General features: G+C 44.5%; 1 protein-coding gene across 18 annotated transcripts in view; it reads right to left on the bottom strand.

Annotated features, from left to right (window-relative positions):
- The window catches only part of Itpr1 (inositol 1,4,5-trisphosphate receptor, type 1), a 367,970-nt gene that overhangs the window by 159,783 nt on the left and 188,306 nt on the right, over positions 1-19,881 (bottom strand). For 8 of the 18 annotated variants that reach the window (XM_087656084.1, XM_087656085.1, XM_087656086.1 and 5 more), the window contains 3 exons: positions 18,281-18,465; positions 15,283-15,431; positions 14,277-14,388 (listed from right to left, as the gene is read on the bottom strand). In XM_087656084.1, coding sequence (XP_087512210.1) covers positions 14,277-14,388; positions 15,283-15,431; positions 18,281-18,465 — 446 coding nt within the window. Of the gene's footprint in view, positions 1-238; positions 290-1,340; positions 1,377-8,950; positions 8,984-14,276; positions 14,389-15,282; positions 15,432-18,280; positions 18,466-19,881 lie in introns of all 18 variants that reach the window. The other 10 variants (XM_087656076.1, XM_087656077.1, XM_087656078.1 and 7 more) reach the window with 2 other exon arrangements.

Genomic DNA, 19,881 nt, shown 5'->3' with positions numbered 1-19,881 from the left:
GGAAGGAGTGTGAAGTACTCACTTGGTTACTGTTGGCAGCTTGGTTGTGCAGAGTTCTGTTCAGGTAGATAACAGAGCTGCCAGTTAGTTTCACCTCTATGAATTGGTCCTAAGCCAATTCATGTTTGGACAATATCAATACTAACAGAAGCTGTCTTTAAATCATAGTTGTGTGGCTGGGGTTGGGGGGGCAGTTACAGTCATTAGCTCCCAACCCGAGAGACTCAAGGCTACATACCCTTTTATGGTCTTCCAGTTGCCTCAGGGGTGGACTTGGTTCAAGCTCCTGCTAAGTGTGCAGAAATTCCATTTTAAGTATGGCACTAAGGAAACACTACCATCTTCAGCATCAGTCACAAACAAAATACATCGTGAGCTCATATACAGTCAAAGTTACATCAAAGAATTTGTTTGTTTTGTGGTTCCCCCAAGGTATGAAGACTTCAGATTCTGCTTAACAATCGTCCCAATACTTCCTCCCACAACACTGTTTCAAATGAGCTTTTGGGCCAATTTTTTTTTTTTTTGCAAAGATTATGAATGGTAATTCTATAGGATATGCTGTTGTATTAACCCAAAAGGGGCTGTAAAGCAAGACTCAACTGGGCAGCTCCTCGTGATTCATACATGCAGTACTGAACAGCACATGCGTAAGGACGTTGAAACATACAGCATGGGTCAGACACATACATGAGACCACAGCTCTCCTAACCCACCAGTAGATGAGTATTCTAATCAAAACTGCTAGTGAAGAGCTCTGATTAGAATATGCTAGGCTGATCGTGGGAAAGCATCCACATTGCACCTCAGGGGCTCTAACGTTTGTGTTTACTTTTTCTCACTCCCGATAGACCTCCCTCTGATAAAGCACCTTTCATTTCAGCTTGAGCTCCTACAATTTATCTCTGATCTTACTTGAATCAACTCTAGTCCTTCATCTAACCAGTGTAGCTGGTGACTGAAGGAAGGATGGAGCAGAAACGTGGCCTCGTGCAACTTTCTTACTAGTTTCTAGGAAAACGATAGAGCACAGGATCTGAAGTCAATTCTGTACAGCAGCAGGATGAAAATCTCTAGATTTTCTCATGTCCAGACTGGAAAGGGTTAAGAGGGAGGCCCTCCAATGGTGCATCCTGTCACTGGAGCTTGCTTAATCTGGCTTCACTTTCAGAGGACTTTCTACCACAGAGCAGCAGCAATCAGGTCCCAACCCGCTAGACTCTTCCCTCCCCTGCCCAACATCAGAATGGATGGCCCATCGAGACAATGCACACACTGGACTGGGACAACTCAGAAGCACCCCTATTTGCTATCTTTGCAAATACAGGTGGGCAACACACCTCTGTGGAGTTCTCAGCTTCCGGTGGCTGTGGCAGCTAATTGGGAGTAAAATGAAGCACGTTAGTCAGTCACGGCATTTGCATTTTATAGGCCACAGAGAAGTCTGCAGACCGACACTGAAGGACGAAACACGGAGAGAAAGATCACAGACAGGTGATTCCTCTGAATCACCTGCACAGGGGGCGGGGCAGGGCTGTCGACAGGACCAACCACTTTAAAGTGAATGGAAAGTGGTGGGAAAGATGACTGATAAAAGACATAGGTTTAAAAATCAGAAAATAAAATAATATCACGTCGATGATTTTAATTTTTACCATCAACATGACTAGACTGCAGATTGCCCAGGAGATATTCTAGGTATCTGGGAAGGCATTTCCAGCTTTACCTGAGAAGAAAAGACCTGCCCTAGTTCTGAATGGCACCATCCCACAGATTGGGGTCTCAGTCTGAGTAAACAGGGAGAAAGGAAGAAGTCAGCTAAACACCAGCGTTCATCTTCGCTACTTCTGAACCGTGGAACAGTGTGACCAGTTACCTGGAACATTTGCCATAGCTAGAACCAATCTCTTCTGAGCCATGGTGGGATGTAAACTGTGAGCCCAGGTAAACCTTTTCCACCTTAAGATGCTCTAGCGAGGTATTGTGTTACAGCAGTCAGAAAACAGAAAGAAAATCTCAGCAAGATGCCAAAGCCACTGGTTACGGGTGTCTTGCTGGGCAATGAGAAGGGTAGTTGTACTGTGGCACAAACAGAACCTTGGATAGGCACAGCAATGGACCAAGGGGACAGACAGCAGTCCTGCTCGGGCCTGGCATAGCTCCTCATTGCCACTCCCCTGGGACCAATACCTCCTATGGGTTTAGGCTTTCTCCTGTCTCTGCCGTCTGAGGATGGCTTTGCCTGAGGCTTTTCCAATGGCATATCCTCTTTCACAACCTCTGAGACAAGATGATTTTCTGCATTTTGAGCATGATTGCTTTAACCTCATGATTCCTCTAAGGGTGTCACAGATAGGTTTCCTGGGATCATTCCTGTCAGACATGGAAACACCCCAAACTCTATTTCAAAATTCCTACCCCATAGAGGATGACAGACACATGCGTGCCCCCCCCCCGTGTGTGTGTGTGTGTGTGTGTGTGTGTGTGTGTGTGTGTGTGTGTGAAGGGCGTGGCTACAAGTCTCCTGCTCCATAGTCTGGCAAAGGACACGTGCATGAACCAGGGAACCAATGTCAGACATACCCGTCAGATCTATGTGGGCTGCCCTGGACCCAAGGCACGCTCCAGCAGCATGGCTGAGTACTGCAAGGTACAGTTCTGGAGCCAAGGAATGAAGCCAAGGCTCACGCTGTGACCATATGACCTTGGCCTTTGCTGTCGCCCTCTGCCACTGTGCACTGTGCACCTCTCCTTAAGCCAGAAGGTGGCTGTGCAGTGCAGGCCAGTCCTGAAGACTGAACCTGTGAGGCCTGGGGTGGGCGTGGAGCTTCCGCACAGCAAAAGGTGGCCAATTTAGTAATCGGATCACCACAGTGGACAAAACACCCTTAAGAGAAAGCTGTTATCATGTCATTTTAAAAATTGTCTTTCTTTTACTTCCCAACAGGCAAAATGCAAGAACAATGGGAGCAAACTGTTTGACCAAGGGTAGAGAGGAACTTGTGGTAGGCTGTTCAGTCAGGTCTAGATAAAGCGCCTGTCACAGGGAGTCCAGTGCTACCTCTTCTTGGGAGAAAAAGTCAGTACAAAACACAGCAAGAAAATCAAATCAGAGCTGAACTGTGTGTCCAAATGGTAAACACAATCCCCTTATGGTCAGTCTGCCTCCTACTTTACGCTAAAAAAACACCCCCCCCCAAAAAAAAAAAAAAAACCACAAAAACAGAAACAAAAACCAAAAAAGCCCCATGTAAACAGTTTTGTTTTTTGTCCTGGGCACAAAATGGACACAGGAGCAGCAGAGAGTTGGCCACACTCCCTTGGGCGTGTCCTTTAGGTGCATTCTACATGACAACAAAAGGATTACCGGCAGGGGTTTCCTGCGGGAACACAGGCAGTTATCTGCTTAGTCCCTTGCCAGAACCATAGCTAAGGGAAACAAAGAACACAAAGTTGGAGACTGCTGTGCTTGCTTTAAAGTAAGTTAAAGTAAAGCTACCCTTTTTAGTTTTTCCCTGAAAGTCCTGGAGGATGCTTTTTGAGGCATCGTGAATTCGTATTCAGAAGGACAAGTTTTATCGAGTTTTTATTGGTGGATTACAATGGAAAAGCAAGAGCACTGGCCGGTGTCATGTGACAAGGGAGTCTGTGAGGCTTTTTTTCCGGTCACTAGAGAACGCCTCAGGCTTCCACCTTCTCAGGCTTCCACCTTCTCACGAATTCACAGAGACTGGGGCATCACTGGGATTCCTTCCAGCTGAAGTATCAAATAATGAATGGTCTATTGACAGTAAACTCCATTTTTAAGAATCCCATAGCCAAGTTCTACGTGATTTTGGACGTGGCAGAGACCCTGTCAAACTAGGAATATGACGATGAACCACGAGCAACAGCCTGTGCCTTCTACATCTCCAAGAGCACTTCCTGCCCCAGTGAATGAAGTCACAGTTCCCTGGGGATAAGCTGCTTTTGAGGAAGTAAACCACAATTCTGAGAAGTCTAAAAGGGAAGCATACATGTCCCAAGAACAGCTATGTAAACAGAAGATGTGATTCCAACATAAGTAAAGAGTAGGGTTTGATAAATGAATTTCGTTTCTCGGCAGTTACTATTATTACTAATTACTTTCCTTGAATGGCGATGTTCTAGTGAACACTTTAAGGAGTACCATTTTATGATCTACACATTCTAGGTCGTATTTCTCCCTCCTGGTACCGGCTGCTAATACCTCTGTAATCACAGCTGGTTAGTGGGTGATTAACACACCTAGTTATGAATTTGAAAGCCGAGTATTGCCCCAGACTGCTTCACCATATTGATCCCTTGATTAAAAGCCTTCCCAGAACTTTCAAAGATGTTCAGCAAATGATAACTTAATAGAAACAAAGATTCAGATGAGCAACAAACATCTCAGAATAATTTAAACAGTAACTCAGGTTTCTGCACCCTCCATGTCCTTGCTGAATGAGGCCAATAATCAAGGTATCACAACTGTGATGTCAATCGAGTGATGGGACATGTGCCGGGAAGATGCTCACAGGCTTGCTTTATAGACACAAGGTCCCCGACTTCTTAGGGAGGGATGCACATCTGCTCTTGCACATCTTTAACTTCTTAAAGGAAAGATACCAGTACACGTCCTAGGTTATTTCTCCTCACCCACACCTACCCATCTGTCTGTCCAGGCCGTCTACGTATGTCTATCACAGACCAGCACACAGGGTGGTGGTCTGTCAGTAGGCTTTGCTTTCTACTGTCCTTAACAGGGAATCCTCTCTGACCCCTGGGCATCCACCATTTTCTCTTCAGTATAATGTCCACATATGGATCGACTGGCAGAAGTTGAGTACAGGTCAAGACATGTATGATAGATTAATATATCAGTCCGTCAAAAATAATTTATCGTTTCTGGTCCCCTAAATCAGCACTCGGTTGCTTCTTAATCTACTTATAAGCTCGGGAGAAGGAGACAAACCAAGACTGAATGGGCTTGCAAGCACATTTTTATCAGCCTTTGAAACCCCTTCATTGAGAGAAAAGAAAGCTTTAAAGAAAACCGAACCAGAGATGGAAGTTTTTTTAGCATTTACAAGAAGAATTTTAAGTATTCGCATCTACAAATACAATTCTTGTTTTAACTGCATCTGCTTTTAGAAACAAAGATAAGTTAAAAATTAAATGTCTCCACCCATGTACTTTGATGCATATCTCATAGAGGCTTCATCAGAACTCAATAGTGTGGTCCGTTATTTAAAAACGCAGTCTGGCCTGTCGCAATGACACGACTTCAGTCGTTCTGGAATAATCTCAGAAACAGTAACAGAGAGTCCAGAGATCTGGAAAAGCCCTCCCTCAGCAGACTCCGAGCAGTGGCTTCTGTGCGCTGACAGCAGAGCTTGCCCTGTGGTTGCCAGTGTCTAACAGTAAACAGTCCTGCTGCACTTATTGGCAATCCCTGCTGAAGGTCGCACATCAGCAGCGAGCTTAAATTCCAGGAAAAAAGAGAAAGGGCTTATGTAACGGCTGCCCGAGTGTTGGCACGTGCCCAACTCAGAAGTTCACAGCCATGTAAGAAAGTAGGACGCCTCCACCGGGGTCGAGCATCATGAGCACGCCCTCTGAAGGTGAAAACTAACAATTCCTAAGCTTCTGTCCGCACTGCTTCTCCCAACCTTCACACAGCCTGAATATTACAGAGGTTTTTTTTTTTGTTGTTGTTGTTGTTTTTTTTTTTTGTTTGTTTTTGTCTGTGGCAGCTTGTAGGAGGAGCTAAAGGGGAGAGGAGTTAAGGGCACACACACAAATAAAATAATCAAATCAAATCAAATCGGGCTACAGCTACCCTGGGTGACAAGGATATCTGTGGGTTTTTTGTTGCTGCTGTTGTTGTTGGTTTGTTTTTTTTAATTTTCAGTACAGGAAACAAAGTTGCAGTTGCCTGCTGTCACCAGAGTGACAGTAATTCAGTGAGGATCTCATCTTAAGTGAACTACAGTGCACACTTTTAAAACCCACAATTTATTTTCAAGGACAAAAAGGAAACCTAGGTGGACTACCCATCATCCACTACTGCTGCCTGAATGAACCCTAAGCAAGCTCTCAAAAGGCATGGCACTTCCTACTTTAGAAAAGTGGGTCCTGACTTGAGGTTCCCCATTACATTCTTGCCTGACCCATGAATTGACTACTTGATCTTCTGGCATGGCGAGAAATCCCCAGATGATGTTTCCCCATAATTCCATGTATTTCTGTCATGTCGTATGACAGGATGGGGTAACTTTTCCATTAATTTGTATGGTCTCTATCAAAGTCTCCAGCAGGACAGATACTATGTTTTGGGGGGCACACTGCAGCCAGCCCTTAGCATAGTACCTGAAACCTAACAGGTGCTCACAGTGATAGAAATTAGTATCTTTAAGTGTCAGCTGCTGCTTGTTTATGACCAGCGAGGGAGCTTTCTGTATCTTGATCTTTCCGTATCTGTGGCTCCCTGGCAACCGTCAAAACTGTGGGATACCAATACCCTGTCTGGGGCCCCATAGGCTATTGGCTGTGGCCCTTTTCTGATAACTGACTGGTGTTTATCATCAGTCCAAGATGATAAAGTATCACACAAGTATGGGGCGGGGGATGCATACTCCCAAGCACATGAATGTAACAATCCATCAGGCTTGACACAGTACGGGCAGTTTCCTTTTCCTACCCCCCACCCCCAACCCAGTTTGTTTCTCTTAGCCCCAGTGAACAAGATCAAGCCAGGGGTAAGGATAGAGACTGCCCTTTCTTGCCAAGAAGCAAACACAAACACAAATACCAAACACCCTCCTGTTCCTGGTGTCAAATAAAATTTTATTCTAGGAGGCAGCTGGGCACACGTACTCTTTACAAGACGTTTATGCCTCAGCCCTTACTTTATCATCTTGCCCGAAGTCCTGACGTGCATGCAGGAGCTCTTTTCCTTTTTCCTAAGTTGTTTGTAGCACCTATTCCCCCGAGATACTCAACTGTCCTTTTATCATCATCAAAAGGCAGTGGCTTTTCTGCGATGAGAAAATAGAGGGACCGGACATGCTTAATATCTCCCCCACTGCCACCACCATGATCACTCGGGACAGAAGCCTTCAGTGTAAGGTGTGAGGCTCACCCCTACCCTGATCCTTTGCTGGCAGGAGCTCTCATTAAACTTCCGTAGAAGTTCAGCTGTGGACTGCAGCTCCCACAAGCACACACTGGTAAAAGGCTGGGTGTGTGTGTGTGGGGGGGGGGGGGACTGCACTGCAGGAGCTGTAGTAGTTTCCAGAATGCGCTGCTAATAAAGGCCAATCAGTCATCTCTGAGAAGAGGGCCAGCGCCAATAGCCTGAGGGACTAGGGACAGGGTGTTGGTGTCCCAGGGTTCTGATGGTTGCCAGGGGTAACTACGCAGAGGGGAGCCACAGTTGCTTCCTCAGGGAATTTTCAAAGAATCTAAGCGCCTGCCAGAGCATTCTTCTTTTATAAACACAGAGTATTCTATTTCCTCGAGTATAATTATAAACACACCTGCTCCAACTGTGGAATCTTTCCATAAGCAAGCGGTAAACTCCCAGCCAGGAGAACCAAGTTGTATCCTGAGCAAGCAAACATATCAACTGATTTACTATGGTGCAAACAGTGTATTAATAATGCTACGCAGACCATGGTGAGGGAGGGGTTTCTTTCCCTGATTTAATCTGGACCTAAGCAAATAGAAATTCAACCTCCACAGCCTGGGAGGAGAAGTTTAAAGGGAGGCATTTGTAAGTCTAGGTAGAAACAAGAGCATTGAAGGGTGTCGGCATACAAAGTTCAGTCCAGGACATTCTAGCATAGAAATAAATGGGAAAGCTCCATACGATGCTTCTCTACATGTGATGCTTATGGTTATAAGTCTGCGGTGTGCCTGAACTTTCCTTACATATAATCAAGCCATTTATTAAGATTTTACAACTACAATGTACTAAACTAAAGTGAAAAGATACTGGGCACCACAACATGCCCAGTCCTGGACTCTCATTCCATCCAAAATAAAGTATTAATCAACCTAACCAAAATCAAATCAAATGAAATTCTATCCCAATGCACTCTATTCTACAGCCAATAAAACTATATATAGTGTGTAGTGTACATATTCCTCCAACCAAAATATTTTTTTTTTTGCTGGTATCCCTTACCATGTACATATCACAGCCTAAAATCATGAAGGCTGTTGAAAATACACAGAACAAACAAGAGGTAGAAAAGAAATCTCCAGTACAAGATCTCCTCACGTATCAATCCATTCCCAGGACACTACTGTAACTGCACGGTGACAGGTCCGTATAGGAACCACAGGGGACATCTTCATTTCTGTATCTACAGCCAGGTCTTCCAGAAGAGAAATTACAGCTGATGGGGTTTCCTAATATCAGGGGTAGAAAGTCTCAACTAGCACTTTGAGATTCACACTGTCTTGTGAAAAAACTTGTGACCCCAGACACGCAATAACTGTCAACACAGAGAGCAGGAGAGTAGTGGGTTTGATGTTTTGTTGTTGTGTTTTAACAACTTCGCAACCCTGTCAATCTGTTCTCTCTCTTTGGGTCAGATGCTTTACACAAAGCGAAATTCCTTTATGTTAACGTCAACAGTGAGCTTCAGTGAGTGACCAGCGCTAACCAGAGATTCCGCTGAGATGAGGGAATGCCTGAAGCCTTATCAGAGCTTAGAAACTCTTTATCTGGAGGACGGTGGGATATCCAAGGACAAATGATAAACACTCTGGAGAGAAATGCTAACACAGACAGGACCAACCCTGCTCACCCCCAGAAGGCACACTACACAAAGTCAGACGCCAGACGCAGAGACCAGAGGACACAGCACAAGGTCAACTAGAAGGGTATCACGGAGACACCACCGTGGGACATTAAAACAATAAACAACAAAATTAGGACCTCGGCATTTTCCAATTCATCAATGGAAATTTGCTGGAAGAGAAGAAAGGAGGGGAGAGAAAGAGAAGATTGGTTAGGAAAGGAAACACAAGAAATCTAAATGTCAGAAAGTTGCAAGGATATGGTCGTGCTCAACCATGGCACCTTCAGATGCTGATGGGCAGTGGCCATTTGAAGGAGTTTACACACTGTGGACAATGTCACAGCTTGAAATGACATCTGCTCTGGAACCAAATATGCAGTATGTGCCATGTTTTATTCACGCAATGAGCAGCAGTCCTCACCAGTCCACCATCCAAGCATGGAGACAGCCTTGTACTTGCTTATAAACAAGAAAACTTGAACTGAGTGGGACCAGGAGCCAATTCCCCAAGCTAAGGTTTTCAGAAGTAGTTAGGAAGGGATAAGCCAAAACACTAGGGTACTCTTAACTCACTTGACTGGTTTATTGAGGGTCGGGAGCCCAAACCACGGTTGTGCTGTCAGATTTGGGATTAACTTCAAGAGGCAGAGCCTAACCATATCTCAAAACCTGGGATCATGGGTGACCGAGAAGCACCAGTTGCCCCAGTTGGATAACTAACATGGGTGCACTGGCATCAACCCTATGGAAATTAGAAAAAAAATCACAAGAGAATTATCTCAGTTACACTGGGTTGAGGATAGCTGACTGATTTACAATTCAGTTACATTTCATTCTGCAAAGTGAAGAGTCTTGTCAGAAATGCTAGTAGCCAGAAAGGCCAAAACTCTATTCATCCAGAATGGAGGAGCTTCAGTGATTAACAGAGAACTGACAATTGTCAGAAATAGAACCCCTGGCATTGCCTGAGGTTGGCTCTCTCTAGAACTAAGGCAAGGATTATTCAGAATGGGAAGTGGAATGTTAAATTCTGACATATCCTTTTACATTAGTTCCTGGCCTCTGAATTTCTTCCGAAGCTCTTTGACCAATAATACAAACCTTGGCCAGCTCAATAAAAACATACTGTGACCTGAGAGAGGCCAGTACCTAAGATAACTATGCCATTTTTTTTTCCAAACAGGATCAAGATTTTCTGTGAGTTAGAGATTCAGGGCAATCTTTATGATTCTGAGCTGTAGGGTGAGTTTTAATATACACTGAAAGCAAACTGTAGTGGGTATTTCATATGCAGAGTACTTAACAGTCCCGATATCATTCTGAAGTTTGCTCTCTTTGAAGATACAGGATACAAAGATGGGGAAAGTTTCTTACCAAAACATGCTTCAACACCATATTAGCAATCATTTTTCATATATTATTTATTTTTATGTTTAGTACCTCATTCTCTGCATTCAGGGACATAACAGGTGAAGCTGTGGGTTTTTTTTTTTTCTTTCTTTCTTTTATTCTCTGAGTGCTTGTAAAGGTCTGGAGAGGGTTTGAGTGTATTCTCATGGTTCACACACTGGGACACTGAACCTCACTGGTGACAAGCCTTGGTAAGACCTAGGGGGACGGCCCAAGGTCACACACAGAGCACTGTCCTTGTATGGCTCTAAAATTTGCTATTTGGATTGGTTTATTTTATTTCCCTTTTGTTTGGGTTTGGATTGGGAGGGGACAGGATCTCATTCGGTAGCCCACACTGGCTTGGAGCTCTCTACGTAGCCCAAGTTGACCTCAAGCTCTAGGCAGTTTCCCTTCCTCAGATTCTCTGGTTATCAGAGGGTGAAGGGTGTTAGTTACAAGCTGTGCCCTGCGTTAGTTCTCAGGAAAGTTAGCTGTAAGGGTAAGGTGGATTTCTCAATTCTCCTTTGGCTTTCTGTTTCAGAATGTGATTTCTTACTCCTTCAACTACTCAACATTAGACCATAACCAGAGAACAAATGAATGGGGCTGCCAAATCTTAGAGTTCCAGGCTCCCAAACTATAAGTTATTATTTATTTATTTTAGTTCACTAATTAATTAATTAAGGTAGGTAGGAAGGTAGATAGGTAGTGGGGATAGTGTCTGTTAAGCCAACATTCTACCATAGACATATCTCATTTTTATTACAGAGCCCCTCTCGGGTATTTCACTATAGTAACATCACTGTAACACAACAATCCCTACCTTTGATATTTCCTGGATGAGCATATTTTGTGAGCTAAACACTCACTAATCACTATTCTGATATCTACTCAAAACCACAGGCCTAGGGTAAGCAGAATTTATAAACTTACCTTACAATTGGGTGGCAAATCAGAACTGAGCTGAACCCTAGATATACTGCAACATTTAATGCTCCTGTCTTTTATATGGTAATCATATACCATAATGAAACATATGTTAAGGCTACAGGTTAACGTCAAAGCGCATGAGTGTAGTTAATCTGCATACTTATTTGGTGTTGGTCAAAGTCTAGGTATCTAGGTTTATGTTCGTGGGGCTTGTTCTTAGCTGTATGATCCTAGACAAAAAAGTGTGAACTTTTCTATGTCTTCACCTTTGAGTCTAAAAATAACAATGATGATATTTATCTCTGGGGCTGACCATAGATAAGATAGGAGACTGTTACACAAGAGGTTAGTAAATGTTGTATCTGGTAATTAAAACCTGTAATTCAGCTTTAGAGAAATGATGGTATATTTGAATCTACTTGGTAATCCGAGTCATTCTTTTCAATGGTCTTTTCTCCCCTTTATGAAAGTAGACCCACGAGAATACCAACGCTTTTAGGCTAGAGTAATAAGAATTGTTTCCAATTTCTTTCTCATCTGTGACCTTGATAAAGCCCTGAAGTTGAATGAAAAGGCAGAGATGAGCAAAGGTACACAAAGTCTCTTCATCCACAGGAACTGCAGCTCAGGGCAAAGGATACAGAAATGGCTGAACTGACAAACACAGCATGAGAAAAGCAGGAAATGGCGTGTACCAGCATGTGCAAGACTGGGTGGGGTCTAGTCTTGACCCCATGGAGTCTCCATGTGATCCTGGGCAGATATTTCATCCCAGCCCAGATGCTTCTGCTCAAGGGAGGGTTAATGAGGAAGCCTGAGGTCCCTTCTAGATCTGATTCTGTGGCTATTAAGACTTAAGGGCAGGGAAGAAGGACAGTAGCAAATACCCTCAGAAGGGTGGAAGCCATGACAACATCCCACACAAAGGGCAACCAGCAGGAAAAGTGTGATGAACACCTGGGAGAGTCCTCAGCACAGGGCCAGGGACAACTTTGTTCATAAAATCCCAAGCCAACTGGTTTCCTTAAAAAGATATGGCTTTGGTTGTGCGTTTTTCTACTCTTGAAAATATTGGCCTGCCTATGTGTTGTGCTTCTTCAGTATAGCAAGAACAGGTAGCAACTGTTGAAATATCATTAAAGAATCTTAGTGAGACAAGTTATTAACCAGACAGGGAAGCAGAGACACTTTCATGCTCCCTGCCCATTTCAAAGATCCATTGATACAAATGGGTAAGTAGCACTTTCAAATAGCCAAACCACCAGGGCCAGAAGTTTCAAGGATGTATGTAGTGCAGGCTCTTACAGCATCTTCCTGTTTTCTGGTCTTCCCTATTCTAGCATATAATGTTCCCATTTTCCTGAAGTGGGGAGGACAGTCCCAAGCAGTCTGGAAAGAGATGTCAGCCTCAGGGCTTGGGCATGGCTAGTTTCTTTACCAGCTACAAAGGAAAGTGAACTGAGGCCCAAGAAACTCTTCTAACCTCTGGGCATTCCGTACTCTCTGTCAGTCTTTCTCTGCCTACTCCATTCTGAAGCTGCCCTTGGTGTCTCTCCTCCCATCCTTTCCCCTTTGTTTCAATTAAAACCTACCCAGGTGCCCATGTGTATCCCCAGGGGCGAGTCATCTCATTGTTTCTACCTGGACTAAGACGCTTTGCATCTACCATTTATATTTATAAGCTTCTGCGTATCACATTATGTCCACAAAATCCTTATTTAGTGAACAAGCCTTCACCTTTACATTTATATACTATAAACATTCAGAATGAAGTTTATATATATGTTGGCTTGTGGGGTTAGTTTGAGACAGGATGTCATGTGATCCAGGCTTATCTGGAACTCTGTGCAGACAAGAATGACCCTGAACTTCGGGTCAACTTGCCTCCTATTTCCCTAGTGCCAGGACTACAGGCATGCACCAAGATGCACATGCATCCAGTATGAGCGCCAGTGCAGGGTGTCAAGCCCTGCTTTGTGCATGCCAGGAAAGCATCTTACCAAAAGGGGTACAGCCTCAGCTGAAGTGATATTTAAGCCTAGTGATGTGGAGACAGCAGAGGGCTATACAGTAACAACTACACTTCTCTCTCTCTCTCTCTCTCTCTCTCTCTCTCTCTCTCTCTCTCTCTCTCCCTTTGAAATATGTATTCTCTGTGTATCACTGGCTGTCCTAGAACTTACTGTGTAGATCAGGCTGGCCTCAAACTCAAGAGATCTGCCTCCCCGTGCCTCCCGTGAGCTGAAATTAAAGCCATGGGCCACCACTCCACCTTGTTTTCTTGTTCTTATCCAGGGAGCTTCATTTCCTAGGTAAGCTATAGTGAGAGACCTTGCATAGGCTAAAGGGTGATACTTCAGCAGTCAATTATAATAATTTGGTTATCATCCTCTAGTCTGACAGGGAGAGAAGTGGTTTAAATACCAAGACTTCTTCCCAGAGCCGACCAGTGAGTTACTGGGTTTTCTGAAAGGACAACGAGATCAGAAACCATTGGTAAGAGTAGCTAGCAGTTAGTAGGTGTTATTAACTACCCAGTGAAGGTTGGTGACACTGAGACTCATGCCTAAGATTCCTTGCTGGACAAGACAATGAGCACCAGGATCGTTCTTGCCCTACCATGCCCCATGAGGGACACATGCCAAATGCCTGCTTTCTCCATCTACCAAGAAGTACCAGGTCACAGGAATTGTCCATTTCACAATCTCAATCAGAAGTGGTGACATGCGTTGCTTGTCTTACTTCCAGTGAGAATTAGAGGGAGTTTCTTGAGGTGCTGGAAGGGTTGTGAAATACCCAGCAGAAAGAGGCAAGTCAGCCCACGGGTGTCCTGGGCTGGAACGCACATTCCCAGATCCGGACTGATACACAGGACTCTACGTCTCCCTGGGAAGTTCACCAGGAAAGGCCTTAGAACTACTTCCTTGACATTAGGTTGTGTGGCAAGATGTCTGTGAGAGACAAATAATTATATTTGACTTGTGGGGAAGACAGTCATATGATTCAGCTATCATTCTGGACAGGAGAAGGAAACTTAAAAATTAAATAAACTACCAGCCAGTAACTCAGGGGTTTCCAAGCACTCCCAAACCTTAAATTTAACACACAGCATGATTTGAACATGAATATAAAATGCAGTACCTTTTCTCCATAGCCTCTATCTTTGGTCATCATTTCCCTGAGGGTCTGTAAGACTTTAATGCACAGTTTCTCTTCATTCTCCTCTAGCAGCTGCTTGGTGTGTTTTATGAGCCTGAGTGAGAGAAAACAGGGCGACATCTTGAAACCACACTGCAGCTAAAGACATGTCACAAGAAACCTGGTCTAACTAGTCAGTTAGAGAGCAAACATTTAAGAAGGGTTCCTCCTTTAAATACACTCGGGCATCCACACGCTTGCGAGCCGGCGAGCAGCCCACGTCTCACACACGACACCTGCTGGTCGGGAACGCATTACCAGGCTGACAAGGCAGGAGCTGGACACACACAGTGGGAGATTATACTGGGTGGAGAAGGCAGACAGAGCCCTACTCACAAATGGGGCTATTTCTCCTCTGAGGATTGCTGCTAAAATACGCCAGTAGGATATTTTTAAAATCCCCATGAGGATGACGGTTGGGGAAACACGCTTTCTGTATCCAGAGCCTCATCTTCAGAGGGGCTTCTAGGGCAGAACCCACCTTCTGCCTAGGCAAACAACTCAGCTTACTGAAAAATCAAATGGGGATTTTTGGGGAGTGGGGGGCCAAAAGACTGCTGACTTTTTAGTTTATGGCCCACATGGCATAAACTAAGAATCCAAAAACATGTTAGGGAATGATAGTGAGATCATTGAAGTCCAAGACTTTTGAAAGCCTGGAGGGTTATGACATTTGTTTGTTTGTACCACACATGGTAGGTGTTTGCGCCTAAGTTGTTGAGTGGAAAAAAAAAAAAAACTGAACAGGCATGCGATTCAAACAGAGGGGGAAGTGTCAATGGGATCTAAGAGACAAGTTTGCTTTGGGAGGGTCAGAACAGGACTCTAGTATCTGACTTGAACCCACAGAGTTGAAAACTGGCCAACAGTTCCTCCTTCAGGAACAGAGGCTTGGCCTGGCCATCAGGAGTTTCTGGCTACTGACCACCCCAGAAGGGAGGCTGCTTACTTGCAGATGAAACCTCCACTTTCGCATTTCCTCCTGGCATCCGTGTTCTCAGGGAAAAGCAGTTCCGGTCTGTGTAGAACATCCACGAGCACAGACAGCTCGGCCTGGACCAGGGGCCTGAGTCGGTCCTCCAGGGCAGACACGATGTCCTGGAATGGAAGTGTGCCTTGGTCAGCAGCTCAGGCAGAAGCTGGCTGCAGTAGGGTGAGAGGCTATCTGTCTCTGCCTAAGCATGTGGTACAGGCTAGGCTGTGTTAGTGCAACTCTAGTATTGTCTCCCATTATTTTCAGTTATTAGATACTGCCCAGTGGTTACCGGAAGCATTGCCTCCCAATCCAGAAAACAAAGGACAAACAAATCAACCTGTTCTCTACCTCTTCGTCTGAGACAGTTTATGCTTTCAGTGGCCATTCTGCATATGCATAAGCACAACACACAAAACCAAGTTTAACAGTGTCAAAGAGATGTCCACGGTATGAGCTTAGTGCAGTCAAGCAATAGTATGGATTCTATGACACTGTCTCACGGACAATATCCATATCTAAAAAGTACATACCAAATCCCACTAACACATCGCACCACTGGTTTTCTCTGGGTGGCGGGATTACAGGGGATTCTAACATTCCGCTACATATTTCCTAGTGCTGTCTGGTTCTTAACAATGAGCACAGTCTACAGAATAATCATATAAACATGAGAACACAAATGAATGAACATGCTGTATCAACATGCTAAATACATGTACCCTGATAGCATGATGGTCTTCAAATGCAAAACACACAGCTGTGGGAAAGGAAAACAGAGAGAAGTTGAAAGAGCCACCAGCAATCCAGCGTAACAGACACCATTTAAAGGCAAATGATAGGAAACAGACGAGGGATCATCTTCAAAAGATGCCGCAGCCTGTCCAAGGCTTGCAGTCTGTCCCAAGGCTTACTGACAGAGTTTAGCTAGCAGCAGGCTAAGACTGGAGAAGAACGCAGCACAAGGGGATTTGTATGGGAACAAACACCTCATTTAAATGTTTTTCTTTACCTCTTGGGGGTGTTAAGAAAAGGAATGGAAAGATCTTATATATAGAAACTAAATAAAGATGATTTTGGCTTATGTTTAAGAGACTCTGTATAATGGTAACAGGGCAGTAATGTTTAGGACACACAGAGATGCAGAATTAGGTGATTTCTCCAGGTGGGGGAAGGGGTTCCCAGCAGCATCATAAGAAGCAGGATGCAGCTTCCCTACTTCGTATGACTTTCATGGCAGTGAAGAGGAAGGCCTTAGCTTTCCTAACAGTGTGCCCTTGGGGACCACTCTTCCTCTGCCCCCTTTCTCTTCACTCCTTACTGCTCCTGACTCCAACACAACTGAAAGCATTTATGTGGGGTGGAAGTAATCCCTTCACACTCATTAACCTACTGCATGAGGCCGTGCATCTTTTGACAAGTCTGACTTTTTACTGAAACTTGTTTGTATTGTATTTTCAAATGTATGATATTCAGCACTCACGGAGTGACAGTGAAAGCAACAGCAACTGTGAAAGGGAGAGAGAGAGAAAGAGAGAGACAGAGAGAGACAGAGAGACAGAGAGAGAGAGAGACAGAAACAGAGAAAGATGGCAAAGCAATGAGTTGGGGAAGGCGCCAATGTTTTAGATGAGGATTGTTACAGAGGTGGTTAGTGACCAAGAGACTGTCCTTATTACAACTTTTGCTGCACAAGGACATTGAATGGTGACAGGGACTTGGATAATACATAACTGCAAAATCGGGATCTCTTTAAAGCACTGGCAAGTTTTTGTAGCAAGTATGACCTACCTATGCATTCTATTCCATTTCCCAGGATACCTAATGAGTCTAAGGAGGCAAGATGCTCCTATGTTTGCAGGTAACTGACTGTGTAATCAGGAAAGTACTGTTTGTTCCTGGAGCATCGAGTCTGTCACTCCTCATATTTCCCACGGCACAGAAGGTTGGGAAGCCCTCCTTTAGTTACACGGTTAAATTTGCTTAAAAATGCCTTCTATCATAGGGAAGACTCCAGTCTTTACTTGACCCTGTAGCCCTCCTGGCTGCCTAGCTGCAGGGCTATAGCACGCGGACCTCATTAGCTGCAAGGGCTGCAGCCATGCACCGCATCTGCTCAACAATCTTTACACAGGATGCTTCCCGCTCTTGGGTTCTTAGTCAGGCATCCCTCGTCCCCTACCCCAACCCCAGTCCAGTAGCTTTCCTCTTGCCACTTTTAGGTTTATATGTGTAATTAGCCGATAATGGCCTTGTCTCTGAGGCTCTATGAAAGGGGGAGAAAGGGCTTTTCTCACTACATATCACCAGTGCCCAGGGCTGATAAATCAATCAGTAAATTTATTTTTCTTTATATGAATTACAGAGTCATACAGTGACTCAACTACTTTTCCTAATGATAGTAATTTTTATAATCAAAGCAGTAACCTTAGGCATTGTAAGAGAAGCCCTTGAGTCTTACTATACAATGTGCCAGGCACTGTTCAAGGGCTTGTGTTTTCCAATGACAGCCATTACTCTAGTTCACACGTTGTTGTAGCCCTGCACCAACATCCTTCCCACTGAATGGTGGTTTGAATTTCCCTCCTAAGAAACTGAATGCACCTCTGAGGCTGCATAGACCAATAGAAGGCAGCAGAACTGATGTCTAGCGCCATCTTTAAAGCTAGGGTGATAAAGACAAAACTGCTTTCAAGTCCCTAGAAATGTTTATAGACTCAGCTGTCACAGTGTGAGAGGACCTGCACCACACAGGGACATTCTATGTAGATTTCAGACAATAATGATGGCTAGCGCTCTGTATCAACTGTCTACCTTATGAGTGGGTCCCCTTCCAGGGTCTTCTGTTTACCAAATGACTTCATCCTCCTGGCCTCACAAACCTCTTCTGTGTAGCTGAGCTTGTATGTTTTGTGGCTTCAGAAAATACACTTGTGATCGTCAAATTGAAATCCACTTCAGTCTCAGACTTTACCTGTAACCTCTCAATAATATTTCGGTAGTCTCTGGAAGCTGCCAGGACAGAGTCTCTACGAGCAGCGTTGCGGGCTGATAACCGCCAGTTCATGGCTGTTTTCTGCACAATGTTGTGGGACTTCAGGAAGAGGTTGTTGACTTGGCTGTCTAGGTCAACAGGAATGGCTATGGCCCGGCTCTTGGCTGCAAAAGAGACCGATGACTCATGAGTCTACAACATTCGGAGAAGCAGGATATAACCCTCATCGCCCACTAGGCAGATTGTTCTATGCCTATAATGGGCAAGCACGTACTGTCTGGAGAAGAGAGAGAGGGAACTCAACTTTTACCCATAAATGTAAACTCTGGGGACCCATACCCACAGACACTGAAGCGTTAAAAGCTTTGGGAATTCATAGTAACAGCTCAATGCCGGTTTGCTTTTTAAGTGAACAGCCTCTTACGAATGCCCTAGTGTTTGTACATTTTAAGAGTTATCCAGGCGAACAAGTTGCTTGGCCAAGAAATTGTTTTCCTAAAAATTACCAATTTTGTTGTTCTACATAACAGCCTACAGGAAGTGAACTTCTGCTGACCAAAACACAAAACATCATCTGTGCTGGAGGTGCCTCTTTCCCTCCCTAACAAAGGTCAACTCCATGTTCCCAATGAGGAAACGGCACTGAAATCCAACACAGGGACACTTGAAGATACTTGGCCAGTACTTGTTTGCACTGTTGAGGTCATGAGTAACAAGAAAAATAGAGAAACCACCCTGGACCAGACTGGGCACATGACAACAGAGTGTGAGACCAGGAGTGGAGGTGTGCCCAGTGTAGAAGAAGGACATTCATGGAGACATGCAATCTGAGTCAGGCCTACAGTTCAGCTGTGGTAATGTATCAGGGTTACTCTCCAGCTTTTGACAAATGTGCACTAGGAATGGAGATGCTGAGAGTGGAGGAAGAAGGTGAGGCTTACACAGGAACCCTATTGCATCTGTTTTGTAACTTTCCTATGAATCTGAAGTGTTACTAAACTAAGTTAAGGAGGCGGAGATGAACACTTCTTGTTTCTATGTGGGGAAGTTCTCTACTACTGAGCTGGCTTCTAGCTTTTTCCATGTCGCCACTCCTGCTCAGACTACTGAGCCTTGTAGCTTCTCTAACCAAGCCGCCCATCAAGCCAATGGCTTCCTCAGATCTGAACCAACTTGTGGGGCAAGGACTTACTCAGACATTTAGCTTGAATAGCATGTTACATCTCTACAAACTGCTGTCAAGTCTGAAGAAAGCAGAGGGTTCTCCAGGCATTCTCTCAGCCTAATCTCTCACAATACACACACACACACACACACACACACACACACACACACACACACACACACACCTGAACACACACACAGGCACACACATGAATAAGGCAGGGCCTACAAAAACCAAGGCAAAGGGTCCTCACACAAATATCCTATGCTTGCCCAAAGTTACAACATGGGAACATGTGCTCATCTTCTGGTAACTATGGAAACGAACCCACCCTTCCCAAGGAACATTCTCTGAGAAGTGTCGGGCTTGCGGTTTGTTACAAGACTTCCCATCTGAGGTAGGAAGCATATCCCTT

The sequence above is a fragment of the Rattus norvegicus genome, chromosome 4 (assembly GCF_021556685.1).
Source record: "Rattus norvegicus strain SHRSP/BbbUtx chromosome 4, alternate assembly SHRSP_T2T, whole genome shotgun sequence".
NCBI lineage: Eukaryota > Metazoa > Chordata > Mammalia > Rodentia > Muridae > Rattus > Rattus norvegicus.
The sequence above is the reverse complement of the archived record's forward strand: the minus strand, read 5'-3'. Positions and strand labels throughout refer to the sequence as shown.